The 16132-nt window shown below is 39.7% G+C and overlaps 1 protein-coding gene across 1 annotated transcript; it reads left to right on the top strand.

Moving 5' to 3' along the window:
* The first annotated feature begins 11755 nt into the window (after positions 1 to 11755).
* Positions 11756 to 15477, top strand: LOC310737983 (cytochrome c oxidase subunit 8A, mitochondrial). Its single transcript, XM_083562804.1, has 2 exons — positions 11756 to 12046; positions 15206 to 15477. Exons 1-2 carry the CDS (start codon positions 11918 to 11920, stop codon positions 15314 to 15316), a joined length of 240 nt encoding a protein of 79 aa, XP_083418930.1. The 5' UTR covers positions 11756 to 11917; the 3' UTR covers positions 15317 to 15477.
* Positions 15478 to 16132: the final 655 nt, after the last annotated feature.

Raw genomic sequence — 16132 nt, 5'->3', positions numbered from 1 at the left:
TTCAGGATATCTGAGAAAGAGAAGAAAAATAAAAAAGGGACACTTTTCTAAACAAGGCTTCTCTTCTCAAGATTACATTATAGCTTTTCTTCTGACACTGGAGACTCTATCCAAAGACTTTCTGCATGACATGCTTTAAATGATTGGACGTAATCGGTTACTTGGGTATCTCCCATTGGCCATCGCTAATAATTTGAGAACTGAGGCCAGAAAACGTCGTTCGCATGCAGATATCATGGTGTCCTCGTCTTTCTCTCGTCTTTGCCTCATCAAAACCTTCCTCAGATGTTACCCAACCACAATACAACCCATCCTCAAAACGTCTTCTATAATCCACCTGATTACATCTGAAAGATCAGAGACGCAAGAACAACAGGATGTTTTCTGCAGAGCCTGGCCTTGTTTTCTTTCTTTTTTTCTTCTTCTTTTGCAAACAAGAGATTGTAATCATGTTCTCTGCAGAAGAGTGGAACACTGGGCTCGTTCATGTCGTATTAAAGCAGATCCCTTTAGCTCAGATGTTCAGCCTGGTCTACAGCACTAATACAGTGAGCAATACGGCGCACTAGACGTAGATCAGTCTGACAGTCCCGAGCTAATAAACACAACATAAAAGCGCCTGTGTGAGAAAAGCAGGTGATTAATATGGATTCATTCAGAGGGATGAAGGGGTTTATTAACGACAGGGACAGATAGACCAGGGGAAGATTAGAACACATTTTATATATACAGATTACATTATTATAAATAAATATATAATATATAAACATCCTATACCCAAAAGTATTGGGTCATCTCCACCCATATGTGGTTCTTCTCCAAACTGTTTCCACAATAAGACGCCGTTGGATGCATTTGGTGGCATGAAATTTTCCTTCACTGGAACTAGGAGATCCAAACCTGTTCCAGCATGACAATGCCCTTGTGCACAAAGCCAGCTCAATGAATGCTTTGCATGGGATGGAGTGGAAGATCTCCTGCTCTAAACACTATTGGACTGGATGAATGTGAACGCTGACTGCACCCCAGACCTCCTCGCGTCACCTACATCAGTTCCTGACTTTATTAACAACCTTGTGTCTGAATGAATCTCAACAAAATCTCAAAAAGAATCTGGTGGAACAGGGAATGGAGAACAAATGTTTAATGAGATGTTCAAAAAAAAGATGCACATAGCAATTGTATTGTGTTGTAAACTTTATGGCCATTTTTTTATAATGGTGTCCAAGTGTCCACAATCTTTTGTGTGTGTGTGTGTGTGTGTGTGTGTGTGTGTGTGTGTGTGTGTGTGTGTGTGTGTGTGTATCCTTATGTAAGAATTGCATGAACAGGTATAATAGTCATTGTGTTGATGAACAGATGTGTAGAAAAGGTGAGTGTAGTGCAGGTTTATATCATGGTTATAAACGATAAGCAGCAGCTCATTCAGATGTTTTCTGTTGTGTTTATTTAACATGTATAGATGGAAGGAGTCTCCAGTGTCAGTGCTTTATATGAGCTTTATACGTGCTGTTATAGGAAATGAATTCACTCAGACTGTATACTGTTCTGTTGTTGATTATTTTCCTATAACAGCACCACACACAGTGTGTCTGATCTCACATGAGCACTAGAAATGAATAAAATAGATCATGTATTAAGAGGGGGAGTGGTGGCTCCAGCGGTTAAGGCGCCGACCTGCCGATCGGAAGGTCTGGGGTTCGAGCCCCGTTATCGCCAGGCTGCCACTCTTGGGCCCTTGAGCAAGGCCCTTAACCCTCTATGCTCCGGGGGTCCTTTACGAGGGAAACATCAAGGTCCGTGACGTGGGGCCGCCTTTCCGTGGGATCACCACCTGCAGGAGGGACCGTAAGGGACGGTGCTGTGAGGATTGGGCAGCAGTCGAAGGCGGGGGCCTGCTTAGACTGCTGCCCCCGCGACCCGAATTACGGATAAGCGGAAGAAAATGAATGAATGAATGAATGAATGAATGTATTAAGATCAGACGCAGGAAACCTGGAAGATCATTAAACATCTAAAATGATTCGGTGGTCAGGAACGTAGAGAGGGAGAGAGAGAGATAGAGAATATGTATCTATCTATCTCAGTACAAAGAGCGCTAAAAGATAAAAAGGCGGAACGAATGAGTGCTTTTATTTCAGGACTCTTATTTCCTATTTCTTTTTTAGGACTTGGTGATGAAGACCAATCACACCATGAACGATGAATAACTTCATGCAGAAGTTCAGCGATTATTTCTTACGGAGTGAAATGTGGCAGAGAAACTGTAATAAACATGCACAATTTATTTAAGTTTAAAAGATACATTTTTTGCCTCCTGCATCCTGACGCCTGGAAAGACATTTTATTTTTAACCTCACGACCACAATAAAACTACAAATCATCACAGCCTCTCTCTCTCTCTCGCTCTCCCTCTCTTTCTCCCTGTCTCTCTCTCTCTCTCGCTCTCCCTCTCTTTCTCCCTGTCTCTCTCTCTCTCTCTCTCTCTCTCTCTCTCTTTCTCCCTGTCTCTCTCTCTCTCTCTCTCTTTCTCCCTGTCTCTCTCTCTCTCTCGCTCTCCCTCTCTTTCTCCCTGTCTCTCTCTCTCTCTCTCTCTCTCTCTCTCTCTCTTTCTCCCTGTCTCTCTCTCTCTCTCGCTCTCCCTCTCCCTCTCTTTCTCCCTGTCTCTCTCTCTCTCTCTCTTTCTCCCTCTCTTTCTCCCTCTGTCTCTCTCTCTCTCTCTCTCTCTCTCTCTGTCTCTCTCCCTCTCTTTCTCCCTGTCTTTCTCTCTCTCTTTCTCCCTGTCTCTCTCTCTCTCTCTCTCTGTCTCTCTCTCGCTCTCCCTCTCTTTCTCCCTGTCTCTCTCCCTCTCTCCCTCTCGCTCTCTCTCCCTCTCTCTCTCTCCCTCTAGCTCTCTCTCTCCCTCTCGCTCTTTCTCTCTCTCTCTCTCTCCCTCTCTGTCTCTCTCTCTCTCTCTCCCCCTCTCTGTCTGTCTCTCTCTCTCTCTCTCCCTCTCTCTTAAATACAGGATTACTACAGCAGCCAATCAGGAGTGTCTGAGATATGATGTATGTGGAAGAGGGCAGACGACACACACTTAACATAAAAAAACAAACATTACACAAATCTGTGTTATATATAAACACAATACTTTGTGCATGTTGATTTATATGTTATATTTGTGACTTTCGCTTTTTTGTACTTGTTTTCTTTTTGATGGTCAGTTTTGCCCGTATGTTAAAGACTAACCAGGGGGAGGAGCTGCAGCGTAGCGTCATACTATATCCACATGCACAGGGTCATCAGTGTGTAACAGTGTCTAGTGTATCGTCCCTGTTAAATAAACAAACAAACAAACATTCATTTAGAATTTTATTCTATTCTAATTTAACCTTCAAACAAAACAACAGCTGGAAGTCGCTGAAGAAATCTGACTCCAAAATCATTCGAATCTACTGCTTATAATAATAACAAACATTTAATCAGTGGAAAACCTCGAGCTGCCGCACGGACACAAAATACCCCCAGCAGCAGCAGCAGCAGCAGCAGCAGCAGCAGCAGCAGCAGCGTATCCAGAGCTCTAATCAAACCATAACTCCCTTTAATTCTATTTTAATACGTCGTTTCTACACTGTTTCTGGTTTTTATACACGTGAACCTCAGGAGAAAAGGGTCCAGGTGGAACCATTGGAGAAAAATAACGGTATGAAATTGTAGGTTTCAGGGTCAAACTTCTTTACTGCCAAGAAAATCATGGCGTTTGCAGGAGGAGGAAATGAAATTCTGTCTCATTTTTCCCTCACCATCACATTTCTGTCTCTCTCATGACGGCGGCGGAGGTCAGGAGAGCGGCGAGCAGGAAATGAGACCAACTTCACCTATAGAAACCCTCGAAAGAGAGAAAAACTGCAGGAAAGTTCCGAATCCCATACCGAACTGAAGGACAAGCACACACTCTGTGAACTCTGAGGAGACCAAAACCAGAGCAGGAGAAAATGAGTATTAAAAGCTTGTTGGTGTTTGTGTAAGTGCAGTGAAGACTGAAGATCTCACAGTGTGTTCTTCTCTCTGAAAACACACAGCAGGAATAAAACTAACAGAATACTAACATCCTCTGTGGACACCTGACCAGAAGATTACTATCTAAATCTTATTTACTATCTAAAACATCTCAGTCCACATTTATTCTCCATTTGCTTTTATAATGAGCTCCATTCTTCTGGGAAGATGTTCTTCTGGATTTTGTGGAAATTCAGTCAGACATAAAGGTGTTAGTGAAGTCAAATACTGATGAGTTATAACGTGTTTATCACACCAAACACGTCACTGATCCACGTTATAACGTGTTTATCACACAGAACACGTCACTGATCCACGTTATAACGTGTTTATCACACAGAACACGTCACTGATCCACGTTATGACGTGTTTATTACACAGAACACGTCACTGATCCACGTTATGACGTGTTTATTACACAGAACACGTCACTGATCCACGTTATGACGTGTTTATCACACCAAACACGTCACTGATCCACGTTATGACGTGTTTATCACACCAAACACGTCACTGATCCACGTTATAACGTGTTTATCACACCAAACACGTCACTGATCCACGTTATGACGTGTTTATCACACAGAACACGTCACTGATCCACGTTATGACGTGTTTATCACACAGAACACGTCGCTGATCCACGTTATAACGTGTTTATCACACAGAACACGTCGCTGATCCACGTTATAACGTGTTTATCACACAGAACACGTCACTGATCCCCGTTATAACGTGTTTATCACACCAAACACGTCACTGATCCACGTTATAACGTGTTTATCACACCAAACACGTCACTGATCCACGTTATGACGTGTTTATCACACAGAACACGTCACTGATCCACGTTATGACGTGTTTATCACACAGAACACGTCGCTGATCCACGTTATAACGTGTTTATCACACAGAACACGTCACTGATCCCCGTTATAACGTGTTTATCACACAGAACACGTCACTGATCCAAGTTATGACGTGTTTATCACACCAAACACGTCACTGATCCACGTTATGACGTGTTTATCACACAGAACACGTCACTGATCCACGTTATAACGTGTTTATCACACAGAACACGTCACTGATCCACGTTATGACGTGTTTATCACACAGAACACGTCACTGATCCACGTTATGACGTGTTTATCACACAGAACACGTCACTGATCCACGTTATAACGTGTTTATCACACAGAACACGTCGCTGATCCACGTTATGACGTGTTTATCACACAGAACACGTCGCTGATCCACGTTATGACGTGTTTATCACACAGAACACGTCACTGATCCACGTTATGACGTGTTTATCACACAGAACACGTCACTGATCCACGTTATGACGTGTTTATCACACAGAACACGTCACTGATCCACGTTATGACGTGTTTATCACACAGAACACGTCACTGACCCCGTTATGACGTGTTTATCACACAGAACACGTCACTGACACCGTTATGACGTGTTTATCACACAGAACACGTCACTGATCCACGTTATGACGTGTTTATCACACAGAACACGTCACTGATCCACGTTATGACATGTTTATCACGCGAACATGTTATGGAACGCACGTTAAGACAGCTCTTGCGTTATGACGTGTGTATGAAGCGTTATAACAGCCCCGGGACTGGGGGAACGTAAACCTGCGGCTAATCCACACACATTAGCATAAGAGCGGAGTGGATCTGTTGCTAGTTAGAAGTTACCTAACGGCCGTAAATAACCCCTTTAACCAAACACACACACACACACACACACACACACACACACACACACACACACACACACACACACACACAGCTAGCGAGTTAGCAACGACGCGCGAGCGCAAGGACTCACTTCACTCACCTCAGCTCAAGTTTCCGGGCCGGAAAAGAGAAATATACTCCTCTTTAATGTTATTCGTGCAGAAGTCGGTCATTAATCCATCTGAGGATCTGGAGATGATGTCGGAGCTACTTTTCTCCGTCTGCGTGTCCCCCTGTGTGTCCCTCTCCTCCTCCTCCTTCTCTTACACCGCTAGCTTAGCAAGACGCTTCGTCGTCACTCTCAACTAGCACGCGCCCGCGCCCGCGCGCGCGCTCCCGAGAGACACAGTTATTTAGCTAGCGGAAGTGCTCGGTCCCGTCTCTTAAACACACATCCGGTTTCAGGGTTTAATTCACCGCGTTTCGCGGACCGACTTTTACTCCGTGAAGTCTCGCCTCGAGCCTGGAGCTTAAACCGGAGCGGTACAGCGGAGTGAACACTGCTACACGGGCTAGCTACATGAACTAGCCTAGCCTCCCCCCTTTCCCCCCTCCCCCTCTCTCTGGGGTCGCGCGCATCGGACTGACTGAGCGGGAGCGCGCACGCACACTATTTACCCAAAACAGAACGAGTAAATATAAACTATTAACATTTTTCCATTTATTTAATTTGTGCCAATTTAATTGATCGCAAACATTTCATCAATATAATAAAAGTAAAATAATATGCATTAATTCAAAAAGGCAATTTTATGTAAAACATTTCTTACCCTTAACCGTAACGTGTGTGTGTGTGTGTGTGTGTGTGTGTGTGTGTGTGTGTGTTATTTATTTATTTATTTATTTATTTATTTATTTATTTATTTATTTATTTTTATATTGTTCAACAATGTATGTTAAAGTGAGTGGATGTTTTCATGGTTTTATAAATTAAAATCCTGTTATAACATGTTACTTATTTTGTTGTTGTATTTTTTATTATTATTATTATTTTTTTTTTTTTGTCTGTGTTTTTTGTACCTCTTTAAGTTTGTACACTATTTACTAAAGTTTGTATATTTTGCCTTCAGAATAATCTATAGAATAATAAATAAATGCACACATACAGCACCAATTAAAAGTTTGGACACAAAATTCTTCTTCAGTATTTTTCCTTTATTTGTATAGTTTTCAATGTTGTACATTAATATTAAATACATCCAAACTATCAAAGAACATGGAATTATGATTCTTTAAAGTATCCACCTTTTTGCTTTAGACAGTTTTGCACACAGTCTTTCAGCCTCATGAGCTAATCACCTGAAATAGATTTTCTACAATCTTGAAGGAGTTCCCGGAGGTGCTGAGTGCTTGTTGGCTGCTTTTCCTTCACTCTCCACTCCAGTGTCTTCTCAAACCATCTCACCTGGATTTAGATGGGGTGATTGTGAATGCCAGCACACCTCCTCCTTCTCCTCCATGGTTCACAGCGGGAATCACTGATTTACCATTTACTATTTTTGTATACTGTGTATGTGGAAGTTTGACAATAAAGCTCGAGTTGAGCTGATGTCCATTTCTCGTAAGAGTGAAAGATAGATAGAAAGAATGAGCTAGATAGATAGAGCGATAAAGAGATAGAAAGATAGATAGAAAGATAGATAGATAGAAAGATAGATAGATAGATAGATAGATAGATAGATAGATAGATAGATAGATAGATAGATAGATAGATAGATAGATAGATAGATAGATAGATAAAGAGTAAGAGAGAGAGAGAGAGAGAGAGCATGGTCTGGAGAGTATTATTTGTCTGCTTGTTTATATAATTTGAATATGCATATTATTTAATTATATATAATTTTTTATTTAGTTTAATGTTAGGTGTTAGTGGAGTTTTGTCCCCCACATGTGGTGATTAAGGGTAATGCCGCTATATTTTCGTTTACATTTGTGGCTTTTGACAGACGCCTTTGTCCAGAGCGATTTACAACTCAGAAGGAGGGCGGGGGTTAAGGGCCTTGCTCAAGGGCCCAGCAATGGCAGCTTGCTGGTGGTGCTGAAAATTGAACCTGTGAGCTTCTGCCTTATGATGGAGATCTTCAGATAACCCCATATTAACTTGAAAAGATGGTAAGTTGAGACATCCTACCCAGGAGTCTTAAAGATTGCTGATCAGTGTGGGGTAGTGAACTGTCTTTTATTAATCACTTAACAAATTTACAGAACATAAACTAGCAGAACAGAGCGATTTACAGTACTGTACTGTATAATCTTTATTATATACATAGTGTATATATATGTACGAGGACTGGTTGGAGGACGGAGCCAGACCTACTCTGTTTTAGTTCCCAGCGACATCGATAAAAAGGATAGAAACAAGAGTTTGAAATGGGATTTGAAACACAAAAAACACAGAATAAATACACGCTTTAACACCGAGATAACTGAACTCTGTCACCCGCTGGTAAACGTGAGGCGTCTCACAAGGTGGGAGATGTGGACATCCTGGCATCGTCTCAACAAACCCTAAAGCATATATGCTGCTACGTTCACCCGCGGTGCAAAACCTCAAATATTTGTATATGGTCGTATCGCTGTCGTCATCGTGAGATACCTGTACCTGTAACTAAACTAGTGATTTAATGTGTAACTGGAATCTGATAAAAGAGGTTTCAGAGGCAGATCTCCTCATTGCACAGGTCAATGACAATGCCTCTATGCACAAAGCCAACTCCCTGAAGATCTGCTTTCCATTGCTAGGAAGATGTCAAAGATCTCCTGCTATAAACCCTATTAAACTAATTTGGGGTGAATGTGAATGCTGACTGCTCCCCAGACCTCCTCACCTTCTCACCTACATCAGTACCTGACTTTACTAACACACTAATGGCTGAATAAATCTCCACAAAATCTCTACAAAATCTCCACAAAATCTCCACAAAATCTCTACAAAATCTCCACAAAATCTCCACAAAATCTCCACAAAATCTCACAAGACTGGAGCTCAATATAACAGCAAATGGAGACCACATATGGAACTGGATGTTAAAAAGAGGCAATCTAATGGTCAGGTGTCCACATACTTTTGTGTAAATACGGTATATATATATATATATAGAGTGTAGCTTGTATACAACTTCACTGTGAAGCACGGTGGTGGCGGCATCATCACGGAATTAGACTCTTGGCCTCATGGTTGCTTCTCTGACTACACAAAGGGTGAACACATAGAGAATGTTAGCCATTGTATATTTCCTATATGCCCAAACACAACCCCCCCCCACACACACACACACACACACACACACAAACACACACACACACACACACACACACACACACACACACACACACACACACACACACCCCGCAAGAAGATCAGGAGGTTATCAACAGCTGAGTGTCTTGGGCCGTCTGACACAATCAAGCAGAGATCTGTTTGTCTGATTCTCGGTAATGAATCACACACACACACACACACACACACACACACACACACACACACACACACACACACACACACACACACACACACACACACACACACACACACATACACACACACACATACACACGTGCAGCTAAGAGAGAAAGTACAGCTGTCTCTCCTCCATGTTTGTTTTTCCGTTCCTTTAATCTGGCCCATTAATCAGATCATTATGACAGTATTGTGTATCCTGATGGGCCTGAACACACACACAGGTGTTTCTCTGTTCAGTGTTAAACAGTGTTCACACACCTGTCAGCCTCCGTCACCGAGCATCTGCTCACCGGACACACAACTACAGAATTCATGCCACCAAAGACCACATTTAAGCCTGTTTTTGTATCCTATGGGGCACTTTATTAGGTTTATATGTAGACCATAGAGGCACACTTGAGTGCCTTCATAACGTTTTGCTTTGCAACCACAGTCTATACCACTATACACTATACTATACAGTGGTATAGTCATAACCTAGAGGGCATTTAATAATGTTTTATCTACCATACAGGTGTCCTAGAGGGCACTTGATCGGAATTCCTCTACCATAGAATCATCCTAGATTTATTGGGCCCTTTATTGTGCGTTCTTCACTGTAATGGCTCCATGAAGTGCATTTTATCTAGCATGGAGCATCATAGAGGGCATTTTATCACGTTTTACCTACAATGTGGCACCCTACAGGACATTAATTATGTTTGAGCTGCAATAAGAGTATCCTAAAGGGCACTTTATCAAGTTTTCTCTACTGCAGCAGAACCATTCCCTACCCTATATCTACACTATATTTACTGTATAACATTACAGGGTAACTTTATCAAGTTGTATATACCATGTGGAACCCTATAGGGCATTAATTAAGTTTATCTGGCATAAAACCATGAGAGAGGGCACTTTATAAAGTATTCCTTATTGCAGCGGCACCTTACCGTACTCTATATCTACCATATATTTACCCCAAAGCATGTATATATATATATATATATATATATATATATATATATATATATATATATATATATATATAGTGTCATAGATTGCAGGTAATCATGTTTTCTCACAAAAAGGCTCTTTATCACATTTTATTATTAATAGTGGCACCCTATAGGGCATTGAATTAGGTTTTTGCATCACATAAAGCATTAAATCATGCTTGATTGTGGAATCCTGGAGGGCACTTTATCATGTTCTCTTCACCTTTTTGGCTCCACATAAAGCATTAAATAATGTTTGATCTACATTCCTAAAAAAAACCCAATCCTACAGGGCACTTTATTATGTTTTCTATACAATAGTGGCAGCAGAGAGGCCATTTAATTATGTTTTATCTACTATGAGGTATTTTAGAGGATGTTTACTCATATTTATCATAGAAGCATCCTAAAGGGCACTTTATAATGTATTCTACACTGCAGTGGCATCATATCCTTACATCCTTACATCATATCCTATCTTACATCTACTCGAAAAAGTTTGGTCTACAATACAGGAATCCTGAAGGGCACTTTATCATGTTTTATTCACCATAAAAAGCATTTAATTGTTTTTATTTACCATAGTGGCATCCCAAAGAGCTCTTAATCACATTTATTCTAATATTGTTTTTATCCTTTCACCATAGAGGGAACTGTATCACAACTCCTCCTCTTTAATGGCACCATAGGAGGCATTTAAGCATATTCTATCTACCATAGGGCATTATAGAGGGCATTTAAGCATGTTATATTTACAATAGAAGCATCCTAGAGGGCACTTTATTATGTTTTTTCCACTGTAGTGGCACAATAGAGGGCATTTAATCATGTATCTACCATAGGGCACCAGAGAGGGTGCATTATCAAATTTTATTTCATTTTTGTGCCACCAAGTGGCATTTAATCAAACATTATGTACCATGGGACACCCTAATGGGCACTTTATCAAATATCTGCAATTACAGATGCTGTCTAAAACTTATCAAGTTTTCCCCACACTACAAACTACAAACTACAAAGCCTGAAATCAAGATTCATTTCCTCCAGGAACAGTCATACTCCATCCCATATACATCCTAGTGGGCACTTTATACTGAACCTATCAAGTTTTATGTAATGTAGAACACTTTCCATTGGATTTTTGAGAAGCTTTTTCTAGTGTTCTGTGAGTGCAATCTTTATACATGGTCTTTTTATATATTATTTTAAAAGATTGTAATAATTGTGAAGTATCAGACATTTCCATGAAACTCATCACTGCTGAAATAGATTTTGCAAATTTTTCCTCAATCCATGTAGGATTAGGTGGATTTCATGTGCAGCTCATGAATCTTTTCTTGTTGGGGGAAGATGAAGAACTCGATTAAATGGAGTTGAATACTGAACCTGAGTTTAAATCCAAATCCATTAAGAAGTGAAGAAGTTTCAGTGAACTGGGACAGACTCCGCCCTCTGAGTGGGCCGGGTTTGGGACATCCTCGTCCATTTAAGAGGATGGACTCATTTCTTCATCAGCACTGGAAAGGAGAGATCCAGGGGTTGCACAGAGCACTCTCTCTCTCTCTCTCTCTCTCTCTCTCTCTCTCTCTCTCTCTCTCTCTCTCTCTCTCTCTCTCTCATTTCTAATATCTCTCTCACCCCTTTCCTCACTCTTTTTTTCTCTTTCTGCTCTCAGCATGCTGTTGGCACTGAGCAGATCCATCAGACCCATGCAGCTCAGGTCCCTCAGCTGGTCCAGGCTCATAGTGCCGAATCGCAGCGGCAGCATTTACAGCAAACCCCCTAAAACCAAGATCGGACCTGGGGTGAGTGTTTAAACCTTTTCAGAATAAAAGTTTTATTATCAAAATAACGACAGAATGCCGTAAAATCCCAAAATATTGACAGTAGTGTTTATCAGCGAAGCGTTCAGAAAAGACTGGGTATTCGCACCTTCTCACATTCTTATCAGATTTATGTCCATTTAAAAAAGATTTTAGCAATAAAACTGTCATACACATGATTTTTAATGATTCAGTGAACCAGTAATCATTTTGATAAGCTGTTATGTAGTTCTAAAAACGGACACTTATTAAATCTCCTATTGTCTTATTTTGCTTATTAAATATTAAAATAAGAAACATGTCCATATGAACATAAGACTGTGCATCAAAAAGGGGAACTTTATTAAGTTTAAGTAACCATAGGGCACCCTAAAGGGCATTTAATTCTGGTTTTATTTACCACAGAATCATCCTAGAGGCCACTTTATCATGTTTTTCTCCACCGTAAAAGAACCCTAGAGGGCATTTAACCCTGTTTTTGCAGCCAAGAGGGCAATTTATCATGTTTTCTTCACTGTAGTGGGAGCATACCCTACCCTACATTTACACTAGGGCATTATAGAGGGCAGTTTATCAGGTTTTATCTACCATGGGGGCATTTTACGATGTTTTGTTTACCAACGTTACATCCTAAAGGGCTCTTTAATCACAGTTTATCTATTACTGTGACACTCCAGAAAGCACTTTATCACATTTTCTTCTCTTTAATGTCACCCTAGAGGGCATTTAAACCTGTTTAATTTACCAGAGGTAAATAAGTGCCTAAAGGGAACTTTATGATGTTTTCTACATTGTAGTGACAGAATAGAGGTCATTTAGTCATGGTTTATCTACCACAGAATCATCCTAATGGTCTTTTTTATCATGTTTTCTCCACCATGAACCCTAGAGGGCATTTAACCCTTGTTTTGCACCCAAGAGGGCACTTTATCATGTCTTGCCCACTGTATATTTGCAGTAGGGCAATTATAGAGGGTATTTTAGCATGGGGGTTATTTTAACCATAGTGGCATTCTAGAGGATATTTAAACATGTCTTATCCACTGTAGCAATGCCATAAAAAACATCCTAACAGGCTTTTTGATCACATTTGGTTTATTATTGTGACACTCTAGGAGGCACATTTTCTCTTTAGTAGCACCCTAGAGGGCACTTGTTTATGTTCTGTCTAGTTTAGGGCAATATAGAGGGCATGTTATTATGCTTTATTTACCATTGAAGTATCCTAGTGGGCACTTTGTCATGTTTTCCACACTGTACCGGGACACTTTATCTTTAAAGTCATGGGTTCAGGTTAAATTTTCTGAAAGATGTCAACGTGAACTGAGGACTGTGTGCGACTTTTTATTTTTTGGGGAAAAAATATATAAATGACCAAAAATAGTTGAATTCTAGACAAATAAAGGACATAATTAAATAAGTAATAAAATGTTAAAAAAGAATACTTTTGACTCTTCAGTTCTGCAGCTTTCATTTATTTATGCAAGTAAACCAGAATCAATTTAAAACGCACAGTACAGTATATAAACATCTCATATATTGTCCTGTCTGACCTCAGACTAATCCCTCAGCCTGTGATTATTTAACTCAAGTGCACTTGGAAGGAAAAGAGAGAAATAATTGTGATTTAGGGCCAGAGGATTGGGAGAAACACTCACCAATTATTCTTCAAGCAAGCAAACATGGATTGTTCTCACATCACAGAAATGAAAGGCGATTTGTATTCAAATGCATATCAGACGGTGATGTCCGTGGGGTAAACTTGACCTGGATGATGAAGTGTTTGATGTTTAAAAGCTTTCAAGCTCATACTTACATTCTTCACTCCCGCCAAATAATTCATAAGCATTCTAGACATACATTTTTTTATATTCATTTAAACTCTCTTCTCAAAGCAGCTTTAAAGAGGTTATACAATATGAAAGTATAGTGTTTAGTGCCTGTAAGTTTCTCCCTAATAAGTGAGCCAGTGGTGACTGTAGTGAAGGAAAAAAAACCCTGAGACTTCATGAAGAAGAAACCTTGAGAGGAACCAGACTCTAAAGGCAACCTCATCCTCATCCTCAACACCGAATGTCCATTATTATAGTTCCAACATTGTTGAGGTGCTGTTCAGTAACAGGTGCTGAAATGCTTAACTCACTACATGTAAAGGACATGTCCTGGGCACATTGTCGCAGACTGTTCCATCCTCAAAGTTCTTGAGTTGCTCAGGATCTTTACGCTGTTTCTATAGCAACAGGAGAGTGTCAGAGAGTTATAACAATCTTAATTAGAAAAAGTGGACCTGGTAAAGGAATAACTGTTTATAGCTGCTATAATGTATGAATGAAAGTTCAAGTTCAAATTTTATTTGTCACATACACATACATACAGAGTTCAACATGCAGTGAAATGCTTTGTAAAACCGTTAAGCATGAAAAAAGGAATAGAATATAAGGATACAAATATTTTAAATGGATAAATAAAAATATAAACTATGGAAAATATAGAAAATATATGTATGTACATGAATCTCGGCGGGATGGATGCAGATATTGACAGTATAAATGAAAGTAATTTAAGATGCAACTGTAAATGGATGTGGCATAATAAAGTAAAATCTCTAGTTGTTGTCAGGTTCTGAGGTATAAGAGAAACAGAAAACCTGCTGTTCGAAAATAATCAACACCGAGGTGGTAAAATGTCCATTATACTCCTACAAAAGAACAGCAGTGTGCTTTTTATTCTTTAGAAAATAAAAGCTACATTTAATTAATAGTTAATTATGTGCCTAAGATCCATAAAGTTCCTGAGCAACTCAGGAGTTGGTGTTGAGGATGAGGATGAGTCTGGTTCCTCTCAAGGTTTCTTCCTCATTAAGTGTCAGGGAATCTTTTCTTGGGATAAAATCATATGCACTAAACTTATAAATTCACATTTTGTCATAGTTTGAAATTAGAAGTTAAGTGAGGTAAACGAATAAATAAATCATGTCTCAAAACCACACATGGATATCAATCAATATTGTGAAAGAACCCAGTTGGAGATTTGAGACTTATTTATTGCTGATGATTCTAAATCCTGTTGAGGTTTTGCTTAATTACAATGATTTAAAAATATAAAACTTGTTTGTATGTTTTAATCCGTTGTTTCCGACAGCAAAGCCTCTTCATCATAACTGTGTTTGCTGTGGCTCTCCTGTTACCTGCTGGATGGATCCTTCATCACCTGCCTGAGTACCGACAACGCCGTTCTTCTCCAAAGCCCTGAAGACGGCGCCACCTGGCTATCGCTTCATCCTAACTCCAACCTCTCCAGCCTGTAAAGCGTTCCTCACCTTCCAATTACTTCTGCCTGCTAATGTCACTACAGTGAACACATACTGTATAAATCAGTTCCATGTTCCTTCCAGTATTAAAACATAAATCCCATCCCTGTACAAGCCTGTTTTTATTTACAAGGTTTTATAGAAAGTCTATAATCACAGTGTTCATAAGGCTACATTACACCTACACAAGTTGGTGTTCATAGCCCTACATAAGCACCACCATCATGCGTCATACCATGCCATAAAGCATTACTAATACATTGAAGCTACCTCACGACAGGTGACTTTAGCTCTGTGTAGTTCAAAGTGACATAATGATGATATCAAACATCATAACTCAGTTATAACCATGACTTAGTACACTATAAAACTGTTGTTAACGAATCATGAATCTGCCACAGGTTATAATTCAGTTATAATCAAGTAGAATTTATGATGATACTATAAAACATAACTATATCATCACATATCTATATAGAAATATGAAACTCTGAATACTTAAAGACATCATAAAGCTGTACATACATAACTCACATTCATGACATCAGTGTAGGTTATAACATTCTCATGACATCTACACGATACCCTGATGCTGGATTTCAATTCATTATAAAACACTTTGAACAGACTTTGTCTCGAAGCAGCTTCACACAGATGAAGCACTGTAAAAAAATTGTGAGTTTTAATCCTGAACCCTCCAGTTATAGAAATACATTTATTATATTTGTAGCTCTTTTTGTATTATATTCAAAAAATAA

Source organism: Silurus aristotelis (genome assembly GCF_946808225.1).
Source record: "Silurus aristotelis genome assembly, chromosome: 15".
In the NCBI taxonomy this organism is placed as follows: Eukaryota; Metazoa; Chordata; class Actinopteri; order Siluriformes; family Siluridae; genus Silurus; species Silurus aristotelis.
This window is presented reverse-complemented; position numbering and strand designations above follow the sequence as displayed.

What these genes read in the sequence shown, in the direction of transcription:
- LOC310737983 (XM_083562804.1), top strand. Translation starts at nt 11,918, where the DNA reads ATGCTGTTGGCACTGAGCAGATCCATCAGACCCATGCAGCTCAGGTCC. An exon ending in AAACCAAGATCGGACCTGGG is followed by an intron (nt 12,047 to 15,205) that starts GTGAGTGTTTAA and finishes TGTTTCCGACAG; the next exon opens with CAAAGCCTCTTCATCATAAC.